Genomic DNA, 15,899 nt, shown 5'->3' with positions numbered 1-15,899 from the left:
CTTTGGACCTTAATGTAGACCAATTTGAAAACTGGACCAAAAATTAAGAATCTAAATACACAGTTAGATTCAGTATATCAAAGAACCCCAATATCTCAATTTTTGATGAAATCAAACCATATCATTATTATTTGCTTTTATATTTAAATAAAAGATAACCAACTTAAAATGTAAAATTTTAAAGAAAAAAAAAAAGGAATAAAAGGGAAAAAAAATCCCCCCCCCCAATTTTTTGAACCCCTTATCATTCATCTACCCCAAACTCAATCCCAGCCTTCCTTTTGTGGTATGGTACCTTGCAGTACAATTTCAGAGAGATCCATACACTTGAACAAAGGTTATTGTCTGGAAACTGTAAAAATGCTTGTTTTTTGGCCCCTTTTTGGCACCCAATTCCTAAACGTTTAGGGCAATTACCCCCAAACTCAAACCCAGCTTTCCCTTTGTGATATGGAACCTTGTAGTACAATTTCATAAAGATCCATACACTTACACACAAGTTATTGTCCTGAAACTAGAAAAATACTTGTTTTTTGCCCCTTTTTGGCCCTTAATTCCTAAAATTTTGAGGCAATTACCCCCAAAATCAATCCCAGCCTTCCCTTTGTGGTATGGGACCTTGCAGTACAATTTCAGAGAGATCCATACACTTAAACACAAGTTATTGTCTGGAAACTGTAAAAATGCTTGTTTTTTGGCCCCTTTTTGGCCCCAAATTCCTAAACGTTTAGGGCAATTACCCCCAAACTCAAACCCAGCTTTCCCTTTGTGATATGGAACCTTGTAGTACAATTTCATAAAGATCCATACACTTACACACAAGTTATTGTCCTGAAACTAGAAAAATGCTTGTTTTTTGCCCCTTTTTGGCCCCATATTCCTTAACGTTTAGGGCAATTACTCCCAAACTCAAACCCAGCTTTCCCTTTGTGATATGGAACCTTGTAGTACCATTTCATAAAGATCCATACACTTACACACAAGTTATTGTCTGGAAACTAGAAAAATGCTTGTTTTTTGGCCCCTTTTTTGCCCCTAATTCCTACAATTTTGAGGCAATTACCCCCAAAATCAATCCCAGCATTCCCTTTGTGGTATGGTACCTTGCAGTACAATTTCAGAGAGATCCATACACTTGAACACAAGTTATTATCTGGAAACTAGAAAAATGCTTATTTTTGGCCCCTTTTTGGCCCCTTATTCCTAAATGTTTTGGGCAATTACCCCCAATTTCAATTCCAGCTTTCCCTTTGTGATATGGAACCTTGTAGTACAATTTCAGAAAGATCCATACACTTACACACAAGTTATTGTCAAGAAACTAGAACAATGCTTGTTTTTTGCCCCCTTTTTTGCCCCTAATTCCTAAAATTTTGAGGCAATTACCCCCAAAATCAATCCCAGCATTCCCTTTGTGATATGGAACCTTGTGGTACAATGTCACAGAGATCGATACACTAACACACAAGTTATTGTATGGAAGTTGCAAAAATGCTTATTTTTGGCCCCTTTTTGGCCCCCAATTTCTCAACTGTTGGTACCATAACCCCCAAAATCAATCCCAACCTTCCTTTTGTGGTATTAAACCTTATGGTAAAATTTCATAGAGATCCATTCACTTAAACTAAAGTTATTGTGCGAAAAACCAATGTGTCTTAGGACGACAACGACGAGGACAACGATGACGACGCCAACGTCATACCAATATACGACCGCAGAAAATAAAAATCACTAAATAAATATGCAATGGAAACAAGAATGCACACATTGTCATTCTAAACATACTGATGAAATATGAAGTTATTTAAGTTTAGTAGTACTGGCGAAATGTTTTAAGTTCATTAAATATACATTTATATGTATTGAAGTTTAGTGTGGCATCCATTTGCTGAACTAGTATACATTATTGTTTAGGGGCCAGCTGATCCCTGCCTCCGAGTGTGGGATATTTTTCGCTGCGTTGAAGACCCATTGGTGGCCTTGGGCTGCTCATTGTTTGGGTTGTTGTCTCTTTGACACATTCCCCGTTTCCATTCTCAATTCTGTGTAAAAGCAGAAATTTTTGTTGGGTTTTTAATTTCAATTATTTCATAGATAGATATTATCCACAAAATTAAAACCCCTAAAGAAATTTTAACCTACAAAGAATATTACTTTCACTTACTGGAATCCACAAAAATTATATCCCAATAGCATCAAATTTTGAGGCAAATCCTTAAAATTTTAACTATGAAAATTAATGTTTCTGCAGTATAGAAAAATTCATAGTATAGCCTAGCTAACAGGAAGTAGGTGTCTGGCAGATTCGAAAAGTGCTCACATATTAATACTCATAACTATTAAGCTGCAGACCAAATATGAGGTCAACTGTTCAGTAAAACCGAAGAAATGTGTGAGGGAAATAATTGTTGGACTAACAGACGGACAGACAAGGTGAATATAGTTATGATTTATGAGCCAAGGCTCTGTGTTGAAGGCCATACTTTGACCTATAATTGTTAACTTTTTATACATTGCGACTTGGATGGAGAGTTGTCTCATTGGCACTCATACACATCTTCATATTTATTATGACCCCAAGAACCATTAAACATGGCTGCCACAGTAACAAAAAAGAAAATTACACTAATTTTTACTTAAATGTCTTCTTCTATGAAACTGACTGTATAAGAAAAAACCTGGCAGAAATGTTCATTGCATAACTCTTGTAAATACTGTGACTTTATTTCTGATTGGAAATCAAATATTGCTGCCATCATGGATCATATAGATTTGTTGTATTAAAACATAACATTCAGAATCAAACATCTGCATCAGTAAATTTAACATCTCTGCAGTACTTGGCTAAATTAAATTAAAGAGTCAGGAATGATTACACTGGACTATAAAATTTCAATTCTAATCAGATCTTCAACATGTCCAGCATCACATATTGTCATGGTTTTCCATAAAACTCTATTTCTGCTTTTTGAGCAAACAAATCCAGGTGAGCAATTTAAACTCCTTGGAGCATCTAGTTATTCGAGGCAGATGGAATTTAAACACATACCATCAACATATCTGTATAGTTAAAATTCATTACTTGTTGTTGATTGATTTGTGTTTAACGCCACTTTCAGCACTAATGGGCTATTTCGTGGCGGTCAGTTTTTCATTACTTGGTATACTCTGTGTTGTAAAATCATAGTTAAATTTTTTTCACGCTGTTTCCATGAAAATAAGTTGACTTCTAGTATATCATCAGGAAATCTCCATCCAATATGAAAGGAATAAAATAACATCTGTTCTTTGCAAATTATTTAATGTATATATGAACATGTAAATCACTCATTAACATGTACTTTAGAAGTACAGTAACTGTTCTAGTACAAATAAAAAATTAACAGATCTATTATTGTCACACAGATCTGTACATGATATAAAAACTTATGACTATGAAAAATTTGTGTAAAAAACTTTTTGAAACATGTTATAAATTATATAAAATATAGAGACAGCATTTTTTTTTAACTAAACCCTGTGTAAAACAAGAGAATATCAAACAACCTGGTCCATTTTTAAAAAGATTTGATATGTGTATTAATATAAAACAGATTCCATTTCTATCTGTACAACTGATAAACCTGTAGACAGAAAAAATAACTTCACATTTCATAGATGAAAATTATATCACAAAGACATATGATCTCTTTTCCTCGAAATTGCTTATGCAGCCACTTTTTTTAACAAGAATAAATATGAATTCAGGGAACATCCACCATTTTCTTTTTCTAACAGGTCTGTGTCAGCAATCTGACGTTGTTTTGTTGCAAAGGTTTCAGAACTTAACTTCAAAAGTAGTACACCACCTTTGAAATTAAATTGCCTGATATAAACATTAAGTTAACTTTAATATTGTAGGTCTTATCCTCTAATATAATTTTTCCTATAACGAAATTGAGTGATCAAATTCCAATATACATAAAAATGTTCAAGTCATGACCTCTTGTAGGTATTGAAATGATATTCCCAATAGGAAAATATTGTATGCCCCTGTTACTGTTCTCCATATGAAGATAAAGCATACCACTCAAGCCTACAGATAAATACACCACAATATAAAACAATTGATATCAAATGCAATACTCTACATGCTATAGCACCAGTCAAAATCAAATTATACATCTATTTTTATTTCAGCAGTTTAATCTATTAATTCTCCTCTCCAACAGAATATAGAAACTAGGAGTTGTGGTATGATTATTTCTATTCTTGAACCTATAAAAACAGATAACAAAGCACACATACTAGTTCGATTGCTTGCTTTATATCTTTTCATTTTCTCTTTCTATAAGAATATCTGTACTACCAATACTAGATATTAGTCCTTATATTTTATCTTGGAATGCTTTTTTCAAATATTTTCGAGGAAGCCTTCCAACAACATCAAAAGATAAAAGCTATTTTTTTCTTTTTGGTTCATTTCAAAACATTTGGTTTAATTTTTTCTGCTTGATACAACCATTAAAACTGATTGGGAATCAGAAAATGTAATACTTTATTTTTGTGTATTGACTTTTATGATTCCTTCTAAATGAGACCAGTGGAGTGGGAGTAGACATGTTTGGCCTGAATCAAATGATTATTATGGAATATGTTATTCCAGTATGAGATCAAGGTCTCACAACATTTGCAACTTTGATACACAAATTAAAGGTTACCCATCACATACAGAAAAGCTCACTTAATAACAAAAACACAATTTTGATTAAATTCAATGAAAATTAGGTAACAGTTGGATTACCACTGTCAGACAGACCTCTAAATGATTTCATAGAATATGACCTATGATTTACACAGAAAAGATCACTGTTTATGAAAGATTATGTCAATATTCAGTAAATGATGCCATGATTGTTTTTTCCTCAACAAGGAAATTTTAACTATTTTCATACCTCCCCTTTTTGTTTAAAAGTTTCAAAGAAAAAAATCTAAAATACTGTACAGAATCATGCAAAGAAAACTACTGAAAAAAAATAGAAATCGAAAAAAGTGAAAAAAGTATACACAGCTATATTTGTTAAGTCACAGGACAGAATCAGCTTTGTAAAAGAAAAGGACAAACAGCCAATAACTTAAAAATAAACATCATATAATCTTGATAGTTTTGCTAAAATTTAGATTATTACCACCCTATAGTGCAACTTTCTGTGGAAACTCTTCAGTCATGAGAATCTAGCTGGAGCACTGAAAACAGACAAGTTTTCTGATATAATTTTTCATCTGTCACATGTGTTGTACTGGTGAATATGATATTACATGTGTTTCTAAAAGGAAATCTTATTAAAATTTGTTCAAAAATAAAGTGAAATTCATTAAGTCCTTAATGTTGGTAATTCAGAATAATATAATATTTTAGTTGATTTTACTGGATAAAAATAACATATATTCCACCTGATTTGAGTTTCTAACTCAATATATTACATATAAAACTTTACCCCAAATTAATTCTGCCAAACGTTTTGGTCATGTCAACTAAGCTAAATGTATATGAGGTCTGGAGTAATGAAATTAGTCAAAACACTAAATGCAAGTAACCATGGAAAATCATACTGATTAAGGGCATTACAATATTTACACAATTCTTTAAAGGAAAACTACTTTTATGTCACAATCACATTAATATATGATCAAACTACCCTATCAAATGTGAATATAGAATTAAAATATTGCACAACCTTATACAATCAATACACTCATTAAAACGTATGGAAATCTAGTTACACTTCACAAAAGAATAGGTCACGATTAAAACATAAAATGTGCAGAATGACAAATGATTTCTTGCATATTCAGATTGCAGATGCAACAATTTATATTCATTTGATTTTAAAGTCAAAATCATCAATACGGATATTTGTTACAAAAACATTTCAAAACAGATTAGAACTTTTCCAATTAAAAGGTACATGACACCTGATATAACATGTTTAAGCACCTTTTGAACAAAACATGTGCAACTGGGAAATATCTAAAATTGTTTCTTCTGTTGATTTTTCCTATATGCATCTTTAAAAGTGACAAATTTCAGGAAATCAGGAAAAATTCAATATTTTGTAATTCTTGAAATCATGCACTTTCACCCATCACTTCCATGCATGTTTGTACCAAAAACATTTTAGTTGGTGCTTAATATTTAAATATTATGAAAGAAATAACTGGATTGCATAAACAAAATTTAAATCATTACATAAAGCTTAATTCTATTCTTAAAAGTAACGTTTGGTATCAATAACTTTGGCAATTTTAATAGCAGTTGCAAACATGTTATTGCATGTCTGTGTTTTCTTTTTCTGTTCACTGTTTTGTTCAACTTATATTTATTTTCTGATTAACTCTTCAAATTTATAACCATTGTTTGCAAAAAACTACTGGCTCTTTTGGTGTGAAATTTTGTATGAGCTACATTTTTTTTGTACCAGAGTTATCTCCCATATGAGAAAGTATCCTTATAATGTATGTAGAGCATATTATCAAATTTCTCTACCAATATTATTATACCTTATTATATATTTTTTATATTTCTTATTTAAAATACATACATATCTATTTTCTATTTTAGGAAATGGCCATACTTGAAGCTAATAACTTTATAAAACAAAGAAATTGTAATGGACAAATCAACATTCACAACAGCAAGAATCTGCTCAAAAATGTTGTACACAATCTTCTCTAAAAAAAAGAGATCGTTCCCAAAAAAACAAAGAAAAATATCTTTAAACTGAAACTGTGCAAAAAGAGCACTTGTTGAAACCCATTGCTTGCAAATCCAAGCAAAGGGAAGTTATATTTAATTACTTTTAAAGGAAATTAGAATGACTACTACATTGTGTCCATCTATAAAAAATATAATTTTGGCCCTCTAAAAAGCAAAATAAACACTCTATATACATGGTTGTGCTTAAATTTTAATTTGCTCAATTTCATGAAACTTATGAGAGAGAATAAATATTTACTTACATAGAAACCCTTAGCGTAGGTAGGACCTACAAAATTTTAAGATTCTAAAATATTTATAGAATAATATTGGTAAAAATTGGCACATACTTATACATCAAATAAAATTTATAATCCAGTTATTGTATTAAATAGGTAACAGGAAGATGAATAAAAAATAAATATTCTTGTGTTTTAAAAAAAGTTGCATAATATTACAAATTATAGTTGCATTCTAAAATCTGGGATAAAAAAAACATAAGAGACAGAAAAAGCTGCATAATATAAAATATCACAATATTCTTTTTTTCACAATATTTTAGATATGACGCACACCCAGTAAAATATGATTCTGCTTTTCTGAAATTCTCTGATTAATGTAAATAATGATTCATAACCAAACTGTCTTTTAGTAGTATTTTCAATTCGTCAGGTCTTTCCATATCTTTAATATCCATGGTTGGATATTTACTGTTGTCAGGAACAGCACTAATTATATATTGGACAATAATTTCACATTCTACTAAAGGCTATAATATTACACATTTATCTTTAACAACAGATTTTTTGCCTTTTGTCCGTCGTTTACTAGGTTCTAATTTGATTGCTCCATCATCGTGATGATTTCTGTACTTATGTTTATTATTTTTTGTACCATTTTTTTCTTTCACATGGTTATCTTTACTATTGTTTATGGGTTCAGAGTCCATTAAACCTAAAATATAAAACATGTTTACAATCAATAAAAACATCAGTTGTTGCTCTTTTCAAATTTATTCTTAATCTGTTTTTATGGAACATTTCATATTATGATTCTACTGTTATACATGCAAATATGTTAATATTATATGATATAGGTTAAAGTTTAATTCATTTCCAATACAAATACAACCATGAAGCCAAGATACCACTACCAAGTCAAGTTTAGCAACAGAAAAACAAATAAATCAAGCATATAGTTGCTCAAATGATAGGAAACAAAAATGGAAAAATGGCAGGGACCATGGGAAAGTTTAAAAGCAGCATCTACATAGTTTTCAATAACTTTTCTTAATGCTTTGATCATACACATGATGATGTGTATGAGCTTTTTCATTCAAAATGTCTTTGACATTGCTCACTATCTGGAAAAGTCCAGATAAAAATGCTAGTCTCCGTTCATTAAAACATGTTAATGAGAGAGACACTAAATTATTGGGTGCTAGATATTATTTGTCAGCAAAACTGAGTACAACAGTGGATTGGGTAATATAAAGGTATGTAGCCTTCCAGATATTAAAGACCCTCCATAAGTAAATTTAATCAAACAGTCTTTGGCCATGGAGTTGTCCCTCTTTCCTCAACATGTGATATGCATGAATAACAAACTTACTTGTCCCTATAGTTTTTGGCATATACTCTTCCTCCTCTTCAACTTCATTAATCTGTTCTAAGTATTTTTCTGATAAATATCTAAACACTGTAAATGAAAGAATCTCTATATAAATGACAATCTAGGATTTCATTGTTATTTTTTTTTTATACAAAAAGTCTACATCAAATCTGATATAACAGAAATAAAAAAATGGTCATCTATTAATTGTTGTATATTTCGTCTGATTAAAAATTCATTCCAGTTTACAAATCTTATAACAACAACAAAGAACATTCTGACTTTTACATAATTTTCATCAATCATTTTGATTTTTTGATAATTTTAATCGAACATTTTGATTTTTTTATAATTCTTATCAAACACAAATTTCATATTTTGCAAAATACAGAATAATTCATGATTAGCTGGTCATGATATTAATAAAAATATTAATAAACATGCTTTCACATATGTTTTCCAAGTATGTTAGAAATTTTCAAAATAATCAAATGGATAAATTCATTACAACTATGATGACTCTTTTCACTTGTTTGGTCATGTTCAATTTGGTTTTCATGTTGCCGTTTTGTTGTCTGTAAGTTTGTGTGTGTTTATGTTTGAATTAGTTTTCATGTTCCTGGCTCTGTGAGAAAAATTCTGTGTTTAGGTTTGAATTGGTTTTCATGTTCCTAATTTTGTGTGTAAAAATCTGTATTTAGGTTTGAATTGGTTTTCATGTTCCTGACATGTGTGTAAAATTCTGTATGTACGGGTTTGAAATGGTTTTCATGTTCTGAACTTTGTGATTAAAATTCTGTGTGTATAGGTTTGAAATGGTTTTCATGTTCTGAACTTTGTAAAATTCTGTGTGTATGGGTATGAAATGGTTTTCATGTTCTGAACTTTGTAAAATTCTGTGTGTATGGGTTTGAAATGGTTTTCATGTTCTGAACTTTGTGATTAAAATTCTGTGTGTATAGGTTTGAAATGGTTTTCATGTTCTGAACTTTGTGATTAAAATTCTGTGTGTATAGGTTTGAAATGGTTTTCATGTTCTGAACTTTGTAAAATTCTGTATGTATGGGTTTGAAATGGTTTTCATGTTCTGAACTTTGTGATTAAAATTCTGTGTGTATAGGTTTGAAATGGTTTTCATGTTCTGAACTTTGTAAAATTCTGTGTGTATGGGTATGAAATGGTTTTCATGTTCTGAACTTTGTGATTAAAATTCTGTGTGTATAGGTTTGAAATGGTTTTCATGTTCTGAACTTTGTGATTAAAATTCTGTGTGTATAGGTTTGAAATGGTTTTCATGTTCTGAACTTTGTGATTAAAATTCTGTGTGTATAGGTTTGAAATGGTTTTCATGTTCTGAACTTTGTGATTAAAATTCTGTGTGTGTAGGTTTGAAATGGTTTTCATGTTCTGAACTTTGTAAAATTCTGTATGTATGGGTTTGAAATGGTTTTCATGTTCTGAACTTTGTGATTAAAATTCTGTGTGCATAGGTTTGAAATGGTTTTCATGTTCTGAACTTTGTGATTAAAATTCTGTGTGTATAGGTTTGAAATGGTTTTCATGTTCTGAACTTTGTAAAATTCTGTGTGTATGGGTATGAAATGGTATTCATGTTCTGAACTTTGTAAAATTCTGTGTGTATGGGTTTGAAATGGTTTACATGTTCTAAACTTTGTGATTAAAATTCTGTGTGTATAGGTTTGAAATGGTTTTCATGTTCTGAACTTTGTAAAATTCTGTGTGTATGGGTTTGAAATGGTTTTCATGTTCTGAAATTTGTAAAATTCTGTATGTATGGGTTTGAAATGGTTTTCATGTTCTGAACTTTGTGATTAAAATTCTGTGTGTATAGGTTTGAAATGGTTTTCATGTTCTGAACTTTGTAAAATTCTGTGTGTATGGGTATGAAATGGTTTTCATGTTCTGAACTTTGTAAAATTCTGTGTGTATGGGTTTGAAATGGTTTTCATGTTCTGAACTTTGTGATTAAAAATCTGTGTGTATAGGTTTGAAATGGTTTTCATGTTCTGAACTTTGTAAAATTCTGTGTGTATGGGTATGAAATGGTTTTCATGTTCTGAACTTTGTAAAATTCTGTGTGTATGGGTTTGAAATGGTTTTCATGTTCTGAACTTTGTGATTAAAATTCTGTGTGTATAGGTTTGAAATGGTTTTCATGTTCTGAACTTTGTGATTAAAATTCTGTGTGTATAGGTTTGAAATGGTTTTCATGTTCTGAACTTTGTAAAATTCTGTGTGTATGGGTTTGAAATGGTTTTCATGTTTTGACTTTGTAAAATTCTGTGTGTATGGGTATGAAATGGTTTTCATGTTCTGAACTTTGTAAAATTCTGTGTGTATGGGTTTGAAATGGTTTTCATGTTCTGAACTTTGTGATTAAAATTCTGTGTGTATAGGTTTGAAATGGTTTTCATGTTTTGAACTTTGTGATTAAAATTCTGTGTGTATAGGTTTGAAATGGTTTTCATGTTCTGAACTTTGTAAAATTCTGTATGTATGGGTTTGAAATGGTTTTCATGTTCTGAACTTTGTGATTAAAATTCTGTGTGTATAGGTTTGAAATGGTTTTCATGTTCTGAACTTTGTAAAATTCTGTGTGTATGGGTTTGAAATGGTTTTCATGTTCTGAACTTTGTGATTAAAATTCTGTGTGTATAGGTTTGAAATGGTTTTCATGTTCTGAACTTTGTAAAATTCTGTGTGTATAGGTTTGAAATGGTTTTCATGTTCTGAACTTTGTAAAATTCTGTGTGCATGGGTATGAAATGGTTTTCATGTTCTGAACTTTGTAAAATTCTGTGTGCATGGGTATGAAATGGTTTTCATGTTCTGAACTTTGTAAAATTCTGTGTGTATGGGTTTGAAATGTTTTTCATGTTCAGAACTTCGTGAGTAAAATTCTGTGAATATGGGTTTGAAATGGTTTTCATGTTCCTGACATGTGTGTAAAATTCTGTATGTATGGGTTTGAAATGGTTTTCATGTTCTGAACTTTGTGATTAAAATTCTGTGTGTATAGGTTTGAAATGGTTTTCATGTTCTGAACTTTGTAAAATTCTGTGTGTATGGGTATGAAATGGTTTTCATGTTCTGAACTTTGTAAAGTTCTGTGTGTATGGGTTTGAAATGGTTTTCATGTTCTGAACTTTGTGATTAAAATTCTGTGTGTATAGGTTTGAAATGGTTTTCATGTTCTGAACTTTGTAAAATTCTGTGTGTATGGGTATGAAATGGTTTTCATGTTCTGAACTTTGTAAAATTCTGTGTGCATAGGTTTGAAATGGTTTTCATGTTCTGAACTTCGTAAAATTCTGTGAATATGGGTTTGAAATGGTTTTCATGTTCCTGACATGTGTGTAAAATTCTGTGTGTATGAGTTTGAAACGGTTTTCATGTTCTGAACTTTGTGAGTAAAATTCTGTGTGTATGGGTTTGAAATGGTTTTCATGTTCTGAACTTTGTAAAATTCTCTGTGTTTATGTTTGAATTGGTTTGTATACTCCTGTTGCATTGTGAGTTATAATTCTACATGTTTTAAATTAATTTGGGTTTCTTGGTCATGATACTTTACGGTTAACTTCAAGGGTACATAAAGAAGTGAGTTACAAAAACAACTGCTACATCTACAGAAATTATAACAAGTTCAGAAGAAATGAAAATGTTGGTTTTTGTTGTAAATAAGAAATAAATTTCTAACCTTCCTCTACATTTAAGTTGTCTTTAACGGAGGTTCTATAAAACCTTAATCTTAATCGTTTGGCAAGATCCTCTGCTTCTTCTCTGTAAAATATTAATTTTCAAACATATTAAATTATAGAGATCCATTACACAAAATAAGTCAACATACTAACATGCAAAGAATAGGGTATAAGGGGAGTAAATGTATGAGAAATTACATAAATTTCATTACTTCTGAATATATCAGACATTAACAATGTAGAGAAGTAACTTATTGGTTTGACAATTAGATATATTCAACTGTCTGTGTTGTTAAAATAGCTGAAATAGCTGTTACAGGTGTCAAGAGTTTCTGAATTTGCTGGAAAAGCTCTGCATATACACATACTTCACTAAGATATGAAATTCAAAATTTCAACATCTTTAAGGCTTATATGATGCCTTTTTCTGATATTTGAATACTTTGATGACAGTTTTTTAACGTTTCTTGGTAATTTCACATATACTTTACCTAGATTTTGATAAGTATGAGTATAAAAGCATTTATAGTGAATTATTTTAATTTTCTTGTACAAATTTATAGTTTGACATTATGTAAAAGATGGATTGTTATAATCTGACTTACGGTTCTACAACAGCATCATCTATGAGATCAATTTTATTCTGTACAATGACCATACCAATCTCTCCTACTTCATCTTCAACCTGTAAAACTCTCATCATTACTTAAATTGTTAAATACATTGGTTTTTAACAGTTTCCATAAAATCAAACAACCCAGAAACTGGATTCTCAACATATGTACCTGTGGTTATTTACTGTAACAAACAAAAATAATAAAAACAGTTTATTTTATTGAAAAAGATTAAATCGAGAAAACAGTCAACAACAACTGGTCAATTTCTATTTGTTTGATAGAAAATAAAATCCATAGCTTAAGTGAAGTTAAAATCAACTTAAAATGTGGAGCAGGAAATTGCCAACGCATACAGAGAACCTGATTTTTTGGTGAGGTTCATGTTGATCAGTCTATTGTTTTCTATGTTGTGTTTTATAGACTGTTGTTGATATGTATTTCAAAGTGCAGAATTGATTGGCAAGGGAGAAAAGTCAAAATGTGCTTGTTTATTTTTACACAATTCCACAAATGAAAATTTAGATATCTATATGATATTTGTATTTTTGTGAACATCATTCAACTGGAAAACTGTTTGATTTTTTCGTTTCATTTTCTGACCAAAATTACACTTACAGTGGAATTTCAATTTTTATTAAAAATATCACTCTAATACTGAAAAATAAACCTTTTATAATTTTCATACCCTATATATCATTTTTTCTATGTATTTCTGATAAAAAGATATTGAACTTTTCTTGAAGCATAACTTTTTATTCAAATTAGATAATAAAGCTGTTATTAGGTCTCCCCTGTGGATATTTATTGTAACAAACAAATAATAAAAACTTCTCCCATTTAAAGCTAAAAGGTCATCAGGTGAAGAAAACAACAATAAATTGTCAATTTTCAAATTCATTAATATTCTCAGTAGAAACTAAATTTATGATTATGTTTTAAAATCTTAAGCAAAAGATTCATGAAACTTACCAAATGATTTTGACACTAAATATTAAATCATAAAACATATAGACTGCATGTTAACAAAGCATTCACTGCCATTAAAATGAAGATACAATTTATACATGTGTGTACTGAACAATGATGCAGAGATTTTTAATATTTTCTTAGGTTTCAATATGTGAACATTAAAGCAATAAACTTTAGCCATTATAACTAAAATCATATTTAAAATTATAGTTTTGAATTCTGATGTGAAATAATACAATTACAGCAAACTATAAATATACACTTTTTGACACATGGTTTTGTTTTGAACTGTTGCCTTTTAACCAGATAACAATAAACCTTTGACATGACAGAAATTCTATACCTAGATTGATATACCTGATACACCACCAGAGTTTATCTCGTTCCAGCAGGTTCCTCAGAAAAAAACAGCATTTACTTCAAATTTAAATCTTTAGTTTCATTGATTTGTGAAAATAATTTTCGTGTTAAAATTTGATAGGGTGCAAACAAATGTTACATCATGATAAGGGTCAGAATTACATAATTTCTATGATGATTAGAATTCAATAATTGATTAATTTGGCTAATTTCCAATGGAGTCTGAGTGTTTTTAAACAAATGTGTTATTTTCTAAATAACTAGAATTGAGTTTTTGGACTATAAATGGCCATCTGTTTCTAGATAAATATTTTATTTTATGTTCATTTTATCTAATGGTGTGAAAACTCCCTATTTATATTTCTATGTTTTCGTCTAACAAATATCAGCAATAGAGAATATGATGGAATATGTCAGTGAAACACCAACTCTATACAAAAAGCTTAAGCCCCCAAAAAAACCAAGGTTCAAAATGTGATCTTTGACAATAGAAAAAGTGTGTATACCATATATGTCAAGCTCCTAAACACCCTTGGTCAAGTTAAAATTTTGAGAAAAAAAAATATTAATAGAAACTAAGAAATATCTGCCACAAACATTAATTTTTCAACAAAAAACATCCAGATATAACTAAAAACAGCCCCTATGAGTTTCCTGACTTAAGTAGGCATTTTAACATATGGAGGATTTTTGTGGAATTTTCAACCCACTCTCCCTTTAATCTCCCATTAGTATGAGTACCGGGTAATATCTAATGCTAATGTGTATGCATATTTCAGGCTTCAATACTGTAGCAAACAATTTACAACAATTCAACTTTTTCTAATCAAAACAGAACTTTATAATTGCAAAGTGTTATCTAGTATTTCATGGCTTATGTCTTTATAGACAGGGTAAACATGGTGGATAGTTGATTCATTGGCAATCATTCCACATATGGTAAATATGAGGAATATCCTAAAATGAGGCTATTTTTGCAGTTTTTCACCATGTGAAACACATTTGAAGCACTAACGCAAATATGCAGACAGAGAAAAGTCTTGTGAACACTTGAGATATGTCATTTAAATTTATAACTTTACAAGTCCAGGGGCAAAAAAAGTGGCCTGATCAACCTTTCTCCTTTTTATTGCATACAAGCACTGTAATCTGGATAAGTAAATAATGTTACCTTTTTCTTCCATGATTCGACAGCTTCAAAAGACTCCCTGTCTACAGTGGAAAATGCCAACACACATGCCTGAGCACCTGTAAAATGCAGATAATATTCTATTTTACATAATATACAAATAAATGCTGGATTTTGGAAATATTAAGCAACCTGAATGGCAGTAAAGTAGCTTATTTTTACATTTATGAATCGACAACCACATCATTTGGAAGCTCATCAGGTGGTTAGTTGTCTCAATTAGGCAATCATTTCATGTCTACTTATTTTATTTAGGTCATTATGACCACTTGAATTTTTACAATTTTATTACATTATTCCACCCTGGCTTACCTACAGAAATATGTTCATTTTATCATATATCAAATTTATCTTGGTCATGATATGGAAATTATACCAATTAAGATATTAATTCCTTTGATCAACTTACTGAAGTGGATTACATACTCAGCATATCCACTAATGACATAAAATAACCTTGTCCAAAGCCAAATAGTTTGAAAGAATGATTTAGTTGGACTCAAGTGTATTGAATTGATTAATTTTTTGTAAAAATGTCAAAATTTTCTTCAGTTTTACTTCTAATTATCTATCTGTGATGAAAATTACACCCATATATAAAGAAACATCACATGATCTTGTTAATAAACTTTTAAACACCATCATTATAATATGAGAATTATATCAACACTTTGAAAATACTTTTATTGACCAATGGC

General features: G+C 30.2%; 1 protein-coding gene across 3 annotated transcripts in view; it reads right to left on the bottom strand.

Annotated features, from left to right (window-relative positions):
- Window positions 1-3,284: 3,284 nt before the first annotated feature.
- The window catches only part of LOC127729242 (ras-related protein Rab-23-like), a 49,856-nt gene continuing 37,241 nt past the window's right edge, over window positions 3,285-15,899 (bottom strand). For all 3 annotated transcript variants that reach the window (XM_052236988.1, XM_052236990.1, XM_052236996.1), the window contains 5 exons: window positions 15,184-15,260; window positions 12,672-12,751; window positions 12,066-12,148; window positions 8,348-8,434; window positions 3,285-7,690 (listed from right to left, as the gene is read on the bottom strand). In XM_052236988.1, coding sequence (XP_052092948.1) covers window positions 7,506-7,690; window positions 8,348-8,434; window positions 12,066-12,148; window positions 12,672-12,751; window positions 15,184-15,260 — 512 coding nt within the window. In that variant the 3' untranslated portion in view covers window positions 3,285-7,505. The remainder of the gene's footprint in view (window positions 7,691-8,347; window positions 8,435-12,065; window positions 12,149-12,671; window positions 12,752-15,183; window positions 15,261-15,899) is intronic.

Source organism: Mytilus californianus, unplaced genomic scaffold (genome assembly GCF_021869535.1).
Source record: "Mytilus californianus isolate M0D057914Y unplaced genomic scaffold, xbMytCali1.0.p SCAF_1, whole genome shotgun sequence".
Classification (NCBI taxonomy): domain Eukaryota; kingdom Metazoa; phylum Mollusca; class Bivalvia; order Mytilida; family Mytilidae; genus Mytilus; species Mytilus californianus.
Note: the sequence above shows the minus strand (reverse complement) of the source record. Positions and strands in the feature narration are given on the sequence as shown.